We start from the raw sequence: 14,074 nt of genomic DNA on the forward strand, positions 1-14,074 counted from the left end.
TCCAATATTGATGTACAGAATAAAATGAATCATGTTGCTAAAAATAATAAATAATATTTTCTTAATCCTATTACAAGTCTACTTCAGTTTGTTAATTTTTCAACAGGAGCTATCCTCCAAACTTTTGGCAGCCAACCATCTACTGTACATCCTGTTGCTGCTTTCCAATGCCTCACAACTTCCAACCTAACCGCTGCTAGTAAAAATTGGCTAAGATCTTTCTGGAAGGTCTGTTCTTGGCTACCCAGAAAAACTGAGTGAAGTGCCAACAAGGGATCAGGTTGTAGAGGTTGCTGCATAATATTTGAAATGACCAGGCTGAGTTCCAAAGTACCTGTACATTAGATCACGCATTCCACGTACGAAATAAATGTGCCCTTTCTGTCACATCCCCTCCAAAATAGCAGAGAAAGTCTTTATTAATATAATGCAATTTAAGTGGTGTAAGGTGCAGCTGGTCTGCCATTCGCAGTGAAGATTCCCGAACTGCTGAAGATACTGTTTTTAACATTTTTCTTTAAAATCCACATCAAATTCTATATTGTCCCTGTAATGCCAAATTGAAAGTCTGCTTCTCATGCCAGTCTCAAACCTCCCGATGTCCTACAAAAATGTGCTGCCTGAAAATTATAAGCAGCAGACCAATCAACTCTGCCTCATTTTCAAACATAGCTAGTGACCCTGTAGCTTCTTTTTTGTTCATTACTTTAGGGTGCAATCCTATGTGTGTTTAGACAGAAAAAACTCCTCTATAACTCCCAGTGCGCTCCAGCCAGCATGGCTGGCTGGGGCGTGCTGGGAGTTGTAGGACTTTTTTCTTTCTAAAAGTGCATAGGATTGCCCCCTAAGAAGCAAGACTTCATTTTGGGGTGTTCTGAAACCAGCGGACATGCCGACCTTCCATCACAGGTTCCGTGCTGTGAATAGGGATGGACGGACGCACCCCCATCTGCTCTGTTCAGGCAGTTGACGAGCCGTCCTCGCTGCCCGCCTGCGCGAGCTGCACTGCAGGAGCAGCTCAGCAATCATCCGAGAAGTATTGTGAGGCCATCGTCATCTTATCCGAGCTCCAATTGTGTGCAGAAATTGGGGCTCAGGTTACTTCCACACAGGGGCGTCATTAGGAGGGGCACCTGGGCACAGGCCCCGGAACTTTTGAGCTGTCCTAATTGCCATTTTCTTTTACATTTTCCCATTGACTTGCATTGGAAAACAGAAATGGCCATAACTTTTTTTTATTTTGTATGATAAATACATGAAATTTGGAGACCTGGTAGCCCCATGGAGCTGATTGAACCAGCCCAATTTCAAGCAGTTAGGTCCAGTGGCTTTTGTTCTAGTCACAGGTACAAAATGCTATTTTCACGAAAATCTGTCAGTGTGAAGAGCTGTATTTTTTGTGTGCTTCCACATAAGTGCATAGAGTTTGGGGACCTGGCAGCCCCTATATAGATGACAGAATCTGCCAAATTTCAGACACTTAGGCCTAGTGGCTTTTGTGCTAGCCACAGATAAAAATTGCTTTTTTTGGAGAAAATGTGTCAAAGCAAAGAGCTATAATTTTTTTGCTCTTCCACATAAGTGCATGGAATTTGGGGACCTGGAAGCCCCTATATAAATGACTGAATCTGCCAAATTTCAGGCAGTTAGGTCCAGTGGCTTTTATGCTAGTCACGGGTAAAATTTGCAATTTTCAAGAAAATCTGTCAAATCAAAGGGCTATTTTTTATGTGTGCTTCCACATAGATGCATGGAATTTGGTAACCTGGCAGCCCCTATGGAGCTGACTGAACCTGCCAAATTTCAGACAGTTCAGTCCAGTGGCTTTTGTGTTAGCCATGCATAAATTTTCTTTTTCTCAAAGACTAAAACAAAAAGTAAAAACTGCCAAGTCACCCAGGGATCCTAATCAGAAGGTGTTTAAGGTGACCATTAAAGGTCACTATCCCTAATCTCTGGTGTAGGGGGGGGGTTAGGTGCAAAATCCCCCTCTCCCCCTACTTTTCTGTTTTTACATGCCCACTGTTGGGAGCTTGCTTGCAATGAAATTTTGAAGAGAGAGAAGGAAGGGAGCTTCATATGAAATACTGGCATTTCACACAGCACCTGATTTTACTGTCCCATAGTGGAACCTTTGGCTGCAGAAGTTTAGTAGCTTCAGTACAGCAAAGGATCTGATCAGCCTCCACAAACTTACTTCTCCCCCTCCACTTTAATTTCTCCTAAATAGCTGTAGGACTCAAATTCTCCTCATAAAGGAGAATACCTCATAAAGTTCATTTAAGTACATGCAATCCTTACAAAACCTTCTAAATTCCTCTGAAGTACTACCTCTCTGAAAGGAGCCACTTGGCTTAGGGAATTCTCTCTACCCTTCCCCCCCACATTTCCAATCACCATTCTTCTTTTCTTCTTCCCTCCCCTATCCTGTTCTTTCATGCTCTTCTTTATTCCACCCAGAGCATATCTTGGGGAATTCTTAAAGAGAATTCTCTTCGGTGGGCAAGAGAAGTTCTGAACTGGATTTGACTTTAAACAGACAAGAGGGTTGGTTTTTCTCCTTCTCACTCAAGCCTTTGAGAAAGTGGGTTCATATGGCTGCAGAGAAACAAATCTGGGACTGTTTTGTTTGTCAGTTGCCATTATCCAGCAATAGGAAGGGCTGCAGCTCAGTGGCAGAGCACCTGCTTGGCATGCAGAAGGTCCCAGGTTCGATCCCCAGCATCTCCAGGTAGGGCTGTGAAAGAATCCTGCCTGAAACTCTGGAGAGCTGCTGGTGCCAGTCAGTGTCAACAATACTGGGCTAGATGGACCCAGGGTCTGACTAGTATAAGGCAGCTTCCTATGTTCCTATGAACAGAAAGCTTTAATAAAAATAGGAGTTTTTGGTTTGTTTTTTAAGTGGAGGGGAGATAAATATTGCTAATTTATGCAATCCTATGTATGCCTACTGGGAAGTCCCATTATGTTTAATGAGGCTTACCCTCAAGTGTGCATAGGATTCCAGCACAAGTTACTTTTGCAGGGAGGTTCGCACCTTGATGTTCTGCATGTTTACTCAGAAATAAGTCCTGAGTTACGTAGGGATGCACGAAACAGCCTTACTTAGAGTCCACCGGGGGTCTGCGGGAGGGGAGGCGATCCGTCCCTCCCCCCGCCCGGAATCCTCGCCGGCCGGCTCCACTCCACGGTGAGTTCGCAGAGCTGCTGGCCAGCTCCGGCCACTGGCGGACTTCTGGCCGCTGGGACGCAAATGGCATCCAGCATAGCGGATGCCATTTGCGTCCCTGCTCTTTGCCATGATAGGCTATGCAAATCTTTACATAGTCTATCACGGCAAAGAAAAGGGACGTAAATGGCATCTGCTACGCTGGACGCCATTTTCTTTTGCGGGGCTGCAGCAGATGGATCGGACCTGGCCGGTGGCAGGTAGGATCCGTTCTGGGGCAACTTTGCGGGGTGGTGGAGGTGGGTGGTCCGTTCTGCCACGGACTCCGAGGGGCCGGATTCTAAAGAATTCTAAAGAATCTGGCCTCATTGGAGTCCGTGGCGGAATTCTCTAACATCCCTAGAGTTGTGAGCATGGTATTGCAGGCTTAATACAGTGCCTACCCAATTTCATCTAATGAATTGACTACCCTTTCAGCTCAGTCCTATGCATGTTTTGTCATTTGTGGGTTGTTGTTGTTGTTTTCCATTTTGCATGAACTCTAGCTTCAGTGTTGAGGGAAAGGCACTTAGTACATGTTCAGAGTTTCTCCATAAATGAGCCCTAGTTTTGAAAACAGACTCATTGGCTGAAACCTGGTAAAGTCTTGGAACAAATGAAGTTATAGGGAGGAAGATACTTTGAGAGCTTGTTCATAACAAGGAGGAGGTAGAGGAGAGTTGCACAAAACAAGAGATCTGTTTTTATGAAGAGTTGCTGGAGGATGGTAGGATGAGGAGGGATGGGTGCATGGAGGGGAATAGAATTGGTAGGGGGAGAATGTAAGTGCTCAGTGGAGAAAGAAAAGCATTCTGCATATGCTCAGAGGCACTCTATGGTTAAGAACATAAGAACAGCCATGCTGCATCAGACCAAGGTCCATCTAGTCCAGCATTCTGTTCACACAGTGGCCAGCCAGATGCCCAAGGAAAACCTACAAGCAGGACATGAGTGCAATAGCACCTTCCCACCCATGTTCCCCTGCTGCTTATACTGGTGAAATGTAAATAAATTCTAGTCATTCTAAATTTGCATGCATGTATATCCTTCAGAAACTGTGCAGTTTTCTTGCCTGGGAGACACTTCTAATGACCTGTGCATTTTCATACAAATTTACCCACAAAACTATTGGGGAAGGGGTGAAGGGAAAGCAAATCACTCCCTCCCCCAAATTGGAGAACTCCCCTTCCACATGAACTGCTGCACCTATCCTTCTGAAACTTGCTGGTTTCTTACTTAGGAACAACTGTAGGATGTCTGTAATTTTCAGAACAATGATCCCCAAGGAAAATAAGGAGAGAAATATGTCCTCTTTTGGAGACCTCAAAATGTCAAGGCCACAGCCTTGCACAAAAACCCTTGTGGCTATCATTTTGAAATTTGGAGACATGATCTCCTCTGATGGGGCAATGAATCCTGAAATGTTTATCCAATTCTTCCAAGTAACAAAAATGTTATTGGCAGTTCCCTTTAAAAGAAATTCAAAATATAAACCCTGCCCCTATTTTTCTGACATTGGGCAGGTGTAATCCCCTTCTAGGAGGCTACTATGCCTGAAATAATGATCCAGTTCTGACCAAGAGAAAAAGTTATAGGTTTTTTTGTTTTTTTTAAATTTCCACTGGTAGTCAACAGGAAGCATAAAGACTCATTTTTCCAAACCTTGACTCAGGTTTGGTGCTGAGCTGAAATGGTCCGACCACAAACTGCCCCGAGCAGAAGTGGGACGTTTTCCAAAATGCTGAATCAGGGTCTGAGTTGAAGTGTGTGTGTGTGTGGGGGGGGGGGTCAGTGCACACTTCTTATGTGTGTATGCAATCTATACAAACATGCAAGCACACCACATGCACACACCACACACACATATATATATATATATATTAGAGGTGCACTTAGACTCGGATGCAAAATGTGTGTTATGGGCCCATGCCCCGGATCTTTTAAGAACCTAGCAACACCCCTGTTTCCACATATGTAAAGATGCATCTATGGGTGCCTTAAAGGGGCAGTGATGGGCCTTTTACGCTGTGATCTTGAGTCATTGGCCCTTTAAGGCACCCATAGACACCACTTTACATACGCAGAAGTAACCGAACCACAGTCACAGCTTGGTAAGGGGACGGATGTCCTTGCAGCTCTTCCTGCCAGTCACTGAGCAAGCAAGTGAGCCCTCTGCAGTCCAGCAAGTGGGGTCTGGGTGGCTGGATGGGGGGGGTGTCCGTCAGACTCCACCCCCTCCTCAGATTCCCACGCCATCCCTAGCTGTGAAGTATCTGGAGGGCTCAGAAGGGCAGAAAGGCAAGCTACAGGTTGCCACCCAGCCTAAACCCTCATGTGCTGAAAGAGAACAAAGCTACATCTACCAAGTGGTGCTGCTGGTTTTGGTGATATAGGGATACCCTTACACCACAGGACTCTGACAGTGCAGGAGGGCTAGCTAGTTGGATCTGGAGATTGGTGGGGTGGGGGTGTAGTGGTGGGGGATTCTCTTCACAGGTCAGTTTTGCCCCAGTTATGATGTAATGTTACACCTACAGAAGAGCTGGTGTTTTTTTAAACACTCCTATGGAACTCAGTGGGGAAGTCCAGATGATTGCTCATCATCTCTGTTGGACTCACTGCTCCAACAGCCACAGCAAAGGTTAGGATCTTCACCAGCTCAAGAGGCAATCATAGCCCATCATTTTTTTTTATTAACTACATTTCTATACTGTCCAATAGCTGAAGCCCTTCAAGTGGTTCACAAAACAGAGGTTAAAGCCATAACATACAAAGGTATAAGAATAAAACTCAGATTTTTTTGAGGCTGCATCATCTTGGATATTCTGTGCAGAATGGAAATGGTAGCATGGTTGGTGCTACCTACAGGTCTTGGGGACCTGTGAATGCCCAAACATGCTCCCTCTGGAGTTTAGCCTGACTGAAGTCTACTTGGTCCTCCTTTAACAGAACTTGAATCCTCCTCCTAGCAAGCCTGTGGCTCATGGGAACCACATGTGGGCCTTCTCCTACCCAATGTTTTTTTTTTGCAGTTGGACGTTCATTCTTCTGTGTGTCCCTGCCTGTTTCCCTGTCATGGTTACTTGCAGGCTGCTGATGGGTGACTTGAGCTACCAGACCATTTAAACCCCTGGGTACAGGCGTCAATTCCTGTCCTCCTCACTGCTGGAGCAGAGGGTCTCTTAGAGTGGAGGCACTTTGCATCCTCCCTGGCTGTCTGTTTTGCATGTTGAGGTGTATGAGGGAATGTAGACTGGGTGAAGCGACATTATCCTGCCAACATGTGGCCATTGACACATGTCAATTGGATGGGGCCTTCCATGCAGAGCTTTTAGGGACAGCATAAATGTGACTGTTGGTGTTGATATGGGAACTTTTGTCTCAGCTGTTATTGTGCTGTTGATTTGCTCACAGGAGTAGGCAGAGAATAGCAAGGCTGTGCGCATGATGTGTCACATGGAAAGAGGCAGGTGATGACTAAAAGGAAACATTGGATACCTATGAAAGAAGATTAATTAGGTCAGAATAAAGAAGAATAAAGCTGGATGTCTCTTTTCTTACCTCCCATCATCAGTGTCATTCTTTTCAAGCTCCTTTCCATCCTTTCTCCACGAGATTTTAAAGTGGCGTTTCAAATGTGGGTCATATTCAGAATTACACTTCAATAAAACTGAGTGTGATTTCAAAACTTGCGGATTCTTAGGCATAACAGAAATTTTGGTGGCATCTAAGAAAACAAGACAGGCATTTATAAACTGTTATGTCATTTGTTTGTAATATAATATTTTAATCATCAACATGTTGTACAGAGATGGGACTTCCTCCTTTTATCCTCCCTCATTCACTGCCCCCCCCCCGCCCCATGAAAATCTGCTCCAGAAAGTCTGTGCTGCCTTTAAGCTGGGAAGGACATACAATTATGCCAATTTTTCAAGCTATGAACAACAATATATTGAGTCTGCTTTGTGATTTAGAATGGAGAATGATACGCATTAAACACATCCATAAAGAAAATTGCATAACTGCTTCCAGTGAAACATGTCTGATGCAACATATGATACCACTGTTTGGGAAGGTGGAAATGTCCTCAAATATAAATGGAACATTTTTTTCACATCTCTTCTCAAAACCGTTAGGTGCAGTTAAAGCAACCACATTTTTACCTCTGACAGTTAGAGTAGCAGTGAGACCGCGTCTCCCAGCAGAATTTTTCACCATGCAAGTATAAGACCCAGCATCTTCCTTCCTTGTTATTCTGATCTCCAGGGTTCCATTTTGATCGGCATCAAGATGTTTCATGCTGTCATCTTTAGTCCTAGCAAGGCAATAAGAATCACAGGTATTTATTTATTAACAGCATTTTTATACTGCCTGTTAATAATGTTTTCTGGGCAGTGTAAAGAAAAAACAAAACGTCAAAACAGAAACAGCAACAGTAATGCCCAATGTCTAAAATGCACTAAAATATGTTTTTAAAACTGGAAAAGCTTTATGGAAAAGGTTATTTCCACAAGACATATTTTCCGATACAGTATGTTGGTAGAGGTTAGGGGAAAGTAGAAATGGCAGGGCAGCCAAGTTTCACCTTTACTGCTGAGCTGAAACAGAAATGAGAAAATAGCACATGAATATTATGAATATTCCTTGCTTTTGGAATGAAGGCAGACCTCAACTCATAACTTCCTGGGGAATAAAGGGGCATTGGATTCAGTGGATTCAAGGCCGTCTCCATCTCTGCCCTGACCCAGCTCTGCATTGCCTCTTTTGGGCCTAACTGTGGCTACTACCGGTGGAAACACTGCCAGTGGTAGATCTCCACCTGCAGAAGAATCTGTGGGTCCTTGCCAGCACAGCACCTTTCCATTGGTGGAGGGGCACCTCTATGTCATCCTAACTTCCTCCAGCCACTGCATCTGGAGGTTAGGATCGGTCTGTTGGTCTCCTTCTTTCAATGTTATCATCATACACAAGTCAGCCTGGGACCAGGATATCTAGCAGACTGCTTTCCCTTATATATATCCAACCGACCTTTAAGATTGTCAGAAGAGGTCCTGCTGGTCATTCCAAAATTAACGGAATGTCCCCATGCAACACCTCGAGGGCGGGCCTTCTCGGTAGCAGTGGCCACCCTTTGGACTACTCTCCCCCATGCAGTCCAGGAGGCATGAAACATGCACAAATAAATAGTTAAATAAATACAATTAGAAAAAAATACCTTTATTTTTCTGCATTTTTTAAAAAAATAATTTATTTCACCATACATGACACGCGAGCAGGCCAAACATTCTTCCCACCTCTGTATTAATATTTGGGAAACCATATTCTGGTGTAAGATTCCAATCCACTTTGAAAAAAGAGCAATAAAAGGCTGCCAGGTTGTCATAATGGTATCAGAATATATATGAATCTTTTTTCTTAATTAGCAAAACTAGCAACCTTTTCCAGAGTGGCCAAATCCCCATTTTTTTTCCTCAACTACATCAGAATATCTAGGATGATTTACCACACTCTAGCAATGCATTTCCTTCTTCTTCTACAAATAGATATTGTATGAAACTATAATGCCCTTTTCAAACATGTTTTTTTTTTTAAGTTTTCCCATAAAACTCCCATTCAATTAAATTCAGTGTATTTGTTTTGACCATTACCCATAACAAAATCCCAGTAATGTAATTCCTGGATCCTCCTTAATCAATACCCCATCATAGTCCCACTTATATCCATAACTGAGATTCAAAGCGTCTTCTTTCAGTGGAACTGGGACTGAGCTTAATCCCAGTCCAGTCTCCAGTGAGAGCTCTCCAATGGGAGATCCCAGATGAGTGAGACCCAAGGGAAAATGAGGGTCTACTTCAGGTCCACAACAGTTCTCCACAGAGCTGAACAATCCAAGTTAAGTTCTGAAGTGAATTTGTTTGTACACCTAAAGAAAGCTGTAGGGACCTGAGGGGATTTGAGTGCTTTAGTGTCTTCTCAAAAATAACATTTGCTTTTCATTAATCCATCTAAAATGCTCCTGAGCAAGGAAACCGTCTGAGCAAACTAATTCTGTTGACCTTTGCCTTCCTGGAGATGAAGGAAATGGAACACCAGCTCACGGGGACCTTATCATCATTTCCATTGCTAACAAACAATGCATGGCTTCATTAACCTTGTCACATGAATGCACTGAAATCCTTAAGATACAAGTACATTTAAACTCATCTTCTTGGCAGTTTATGATAGTAATCTCTATTAGATAGATACTTAAAAATCAATGCAGTTTTTAAAAACGCAAAGACATCACTGCAGTTGGACACAAGGGGATAAGAAATGTCAATAGCAGCCTATGAAAAAGGGGAAGGAACTGCAGTAAAGCTTACCAAGATATATCGGGTGAAGGCACTGCAAAAAACTGACAGTACAGGTAACTCGCATAACCCACAACTGCAACGTATTCTTCACCATCCGGAGTCAGTATTTCTGGAGGGATTTCTGAAAAAGCAGATATGGAATGGCAAAAAACCAAAACCAAAACCACAGACCTATAAAAAGGTAGCTTTAGGAAACAGCATTTAGCCCACAGGAATGGTGAAACTCAATGAACTCAAACACCATGAACTAAATCTAAAAAAAGTAAGTTGTACTTAGGAGTTGGCTCAAGTGTTTACAAATCACTCAATATCCAGAAGAAACAAACAAAGCATTGTTGTAATACTTGACCAGTTCTCCTGTGGTTGTAGAGGTAAAGGGAAGGACTGTCTGAATCCACACCGATTCCTCGCCAAGCCACCATTTTGTGAAAAAAATGGCAGCTCGGGATTTTTTGTAAATTTAATGTTGTGTAAATGGCGGCCGTAAAGGGGCCATTTACGCAACATTACAGGTATAAATTGATCATTTATGCCTGTAATATTATGAAAATGGCCCCTTTATGGCTGCCATTTATTCAGCGTTACATTTATGGAAAAAAACCTGAGCTGCCACTTTTTCGCAAAATGATGGTTTGGCGGACCAGCGAGGACCGCCGTGCTTGCCTGATTGGGTGTGTGTTGAGTTAGGCAAATGCAATGGTCCACAGACTGGAGTTCGGAAGGCCGAGCGGGAGGGAGTCTGCCGGACTCCACCCCCTTCCTGGACTCCTGCATGTAGTTTCTTGCAGATCTCTCAAATTTTGGTTTCCTCAGTTTCTCGTTTTTCCATTCTCTGGTTCATTCTGTCCAATTTCTGCATGAATTTGAGACCATTTCTTTCAACAATAACAACAACCTGTATCAAAATTGATAAGCATTTTCATGTGCATGTCTCCTAACATACACATTTTGTATGCCATCTTGTCTAATATATGTATTTATTTCAAGACGTTTTGCCTTATCTCATGCTTTTATGTCTGTTTTCCCCACTAATATATATATATATATATATATATATATATATATATATATATATATATCCCAACAGACACATTTTTGGCCACTTTTTTAATTCAGAGAACTGCATCACAAAATTCTGAGAAGTGTGAATACTGCAGGATAACTGTGTTCTGGTTCACATATCGAGCCAGGGAGTGCAAATTTGCTAAGTTCTTACCAAAATGTGAAAAAAAAGAAAATTCTTTTGCACCCCTCCTCTCATCTCCAGTCCATCCTTGTGTGTCGCTTCTTGTACCTTTGATGGTTGGTTGAGGGATGCTCCTCAGCAGTTTCCTTTAGGCCTCCAGAAAATCACCTCATGAGCTGCCACCCAGGTTCTCCCCATCCCTACCTCACCCTTTGCAGTGTAAACACCTTAATAAGAGAACAACCCTGTGATCCTGGGACAGTGTCCCAGGAACCATAGGATTCTTCAGAAGCACCCCTCTGAGGCCACAGGCACTGCTACAACCTTGGAAGGGGGATTTTGGAAGCCAGTCCTCGCAGCTGTGTCGCCTGCTTCTCAAAGTTGCAAATGTGGCCTCGAAGGGACAGAAAAAGGGCCGTTCCAGTGGGACGGAAGAAGAGGGGAGAAGAATGGCCAGGATATGAGACATACTCTGACCTCTCCAGCCCCCAAACAGCTCCCACCAGGGCTCCTTTTCCATCTAGAGGGACAAATGTAAACAGGAGGATGGAGAGGCAAAAATTGCCTCTGTCCTCCTCCTGCGACAGCCCAGCAGGGTATTGGATACTTGGACGGCTCCAAGGTCAAAGGCTTCCTTCTAACGAGACTGCAGCCCAAAGGATCATACCCGAAGCCACTCAGAGCTTTCAGAAGTAGTCTAGAAGTAGGATGGAAAAAGTGCAGTTGAGACACATGATAGAAGCTAATCTTACCCATTGCTTCCCTGATGCACCCAACAGCCCTGTTTTGACTTACCATGCTGATAATGAGTCATTACTAAAATTAATTGAAATATCTGCTCTGCCTGGGGATATGCCAGGTCAGGAGCTTCTTGGTCTACATGCCTAATGCCCTGGAGCCCATTGCAATCAAAATTAAAAGAGAAATCAAGCCCGTGAGTAGGCTAATTTTGATAGGAACATTGGGAACTGTCTTATACCAACTCAGGCTACCGGTCCATCTAGCTCAGTATTGTCCTCCACATGGACTGCCAGAGTTTCCAGGGTTTCAACGAGCCTTTGCCAGACCTCCTTGTAGATACTGGGGACTAAACCCTGGACCTTCTGCATGCAAAGTATGCGCTCTACTGCTGAGCTACAGTCCAAGTATGGAACTGCTGTCACAAACAGGGAACACTTACCAAGAACATCAACGTTGGCTGTGGCAAGGATGGTGCCATGCTTGTTGGTAGCCTCACATTGGTACACTGCACTGTCTTTCAGCTCTAGATTGGTGATACTGATCTCCCTTGTTGAAAAAGCAGCCCTGCTGGATTTTGTTTCTACATGTGTCAAAAAAGGGGATAAGATAAGATACCTTCGTATAATTACTGGAGGTGGCCACTGATCACCAGGGATGGGAGAACCAGAGATGCTTGAGCTTGCTAAAGTTCTCCAGACTTTCCTTCAAAGCTCGGTTCAGCTCACTTCCATATATGTAAGGAGTGGGACTGTTGTAGAACAGCACATTGCAAATCTGATGTCTTACAAAATAAAGGTACAACCCTGTTTCAGCCCTATAACTGCCTATGTTAGTGGGTAAAATGTTAGCGTTTGCACACACTAAATGAGTCCATGTCATTTAACAGTTAACAATAAAGACTGCAGATCTGTTTTTCAGTCCCATAATTTCAGTGGTATTGTATGTATTTAATATTACTTTTAAAAAACCAATTCTTTATTAGTTTTTAGTTTCATATCACAAAAGAACAATATAACAAGAAATTAACAGTGTCTGCTAGTCTGTGTCATGTATTTAATTTTACTTAAGGGATTTATACCCAGCTTTTCCCATCCCAAAAAGGAGATGCTCAAATTGGCTTACCAAATATATTCAAAGCCTGTTTGCCACTGCCAGGAAATGACTAGCCAGAGAGTGGCAAGTAGTTCAGCAGCAAACAGGCCCTGGGTCACCTCTCAAGCCATCATGGAACTATTGGGACCAATGCTGCTCACTGCAGCATCCTTTTCTTCCTCTTAGTGAGCAATCCTATGCATGTCTAGAAAGGAAAAAGTCCTACAATGCCCAGCATGCCCCAGCCAACATGGCTGGCTGGGGAGTGTGGGGGGTTGAATCTCTTTTATTTCTGTAGCCATGATGGCGCTGTCATTTAAGTGATTTTGAAATGCAAAACAGTATTTTAAAATGCTCAGAGTATTTCTTTCTCTGTCTTTTTATCAGGATTGGCCCACAGTTTTTGTTTGTTTTGCTCTAACATGTCAGAAATGGTAAAACATGACATGGCAGGGGTGGGCAGAAGAGAAATGTGAGTTGTTTCCTTCACAAGTCAAGTAATACACATGGCCGTCTAAAAGTCTCCCTCCATAAGAACATTAAAGTCCAGGGTCTCAACTTACCTAATTAAACCATTGCCTGAGCTTACCTTCAAGAGGAATGCCATTCCTTTTCCACTTTATTGTTGGCTCAGGGTAGCCAATAGCTTGACAGAACAACACAAAACTTCCACCTTTACTGTAAACCCCACTTTTTGGTTTCATGACCCATGTGGGTGGTTCTGTTGAGAAAGAAGAAGAAGAAAAAACATTTCAGCCACTCTTATGGACCAATGAAGATGAAGAGACACATTATCATCACTACAGCTTTCTAATATAAAGCAATTACAATTTATGAGGCGCTTTACAATAGTCTTTTTCCTCTGCCCACAGATGTAGAATTTAAAACTGACCCACACATTATAGTTGAAATTACATGCTACATGAGAAATTCATGATCAGATGTATATTTCTTGTCCTAGTAATAGCCACAGCGGAACCTGATTTGGATTAGCAGAGAGAGGTTTTGATGGGTTTGTAACCCTTTTCCCCATGCTAATTTCACAATTCAATTCCCCTGCCCCAAACCTGCTAGCCATGGAGGACAAAATATACAGGCAACCATATTGTGCCTGTATGTTTTCCCCTCCATGGCTAAGAACAGTTTAAGAGGGCAGATATTTACATTAGGAAATCAGTATAAGGAGAAAGAGTTAAACCCAAACCCTTCCTTCTCCCATGTCACAGAGAGCATCCAAATCTCTCTCTCTCTCTCTCTCTCTCTCACACACACACACACACACACACACACACAGAGAGAGAGAGAGAGAGAGAGAGAGAGAGAGATCTACAGTGTGTAATCTGGCCTAAAGAAAAGTAAGGAAGTCAGATGGGGAAAACCAAAAGAAGTATGGAAGAATGAATTCTAATCCAAAACATGTAACGGCTTAAGAGCTGATAGAACGAAATGAAGTACAGAAAAGACTTTTAGACAAATAAAAAGAAAAGAAAGACA

The 14,074-nt window shown here is 43.1% G+C and overlaps 1 protein-coding gene across 8 annotated transcripts in view; it reads right to left on the bottom strand.

Annotated features, from left to right (window-relative positions):
• CHL1 (cell adhesion molecule L1 like) overlaps nt 1-14,074 on the bottom strand; it is a 364,319-nt gene that overhangs the window by 47,602 nt on the left and 302,643 nt on the right. For all 8 annotated transcript variants that reach the window (XM_084840333.1, XM_084840331.1, XM_084840332.1 and 5 more), the window contains 5 exons: nt 13,170-13,301; nt 11,928-12,068; nt 9,571-9,682; nt 7,372-7,523; nt 6,770-6,935 (listed from right to left, as the gene is read on the bottom strand). In XM_084840333.1, coding sequence (XP_084696459.1) covers nt 6,770-6,935; nt 7,372-7,523; nt 9,571-9,682; nt 11,928-12,068; nt 13,170-13,301 — 703 coding nt within the window. The remainder of the gene's footprint in view (nt 1-6,769; nt 6,936-7,371; nt 7,524-9,570; nt 9,683-11,927; nt 12,069-13,169; nt 13,302-14,074) is intronic.

The sequence above is a fragment of the Heloderma suspectum genome, chromosome 2 (assembly GCF_057233095.1).
Source record: "Heloderma suspectum isolate Gila_16-S chromosome 2, 16-S_ref, whole genome shotgun sequence".
NCBI classification, from domain to species: domain Eukaryota; kingdom Metazoa; phylum Chordata; class Lepidosauria; order Squamata; family Helodermatidae; genus Heloderma; species Heloderma suspectum.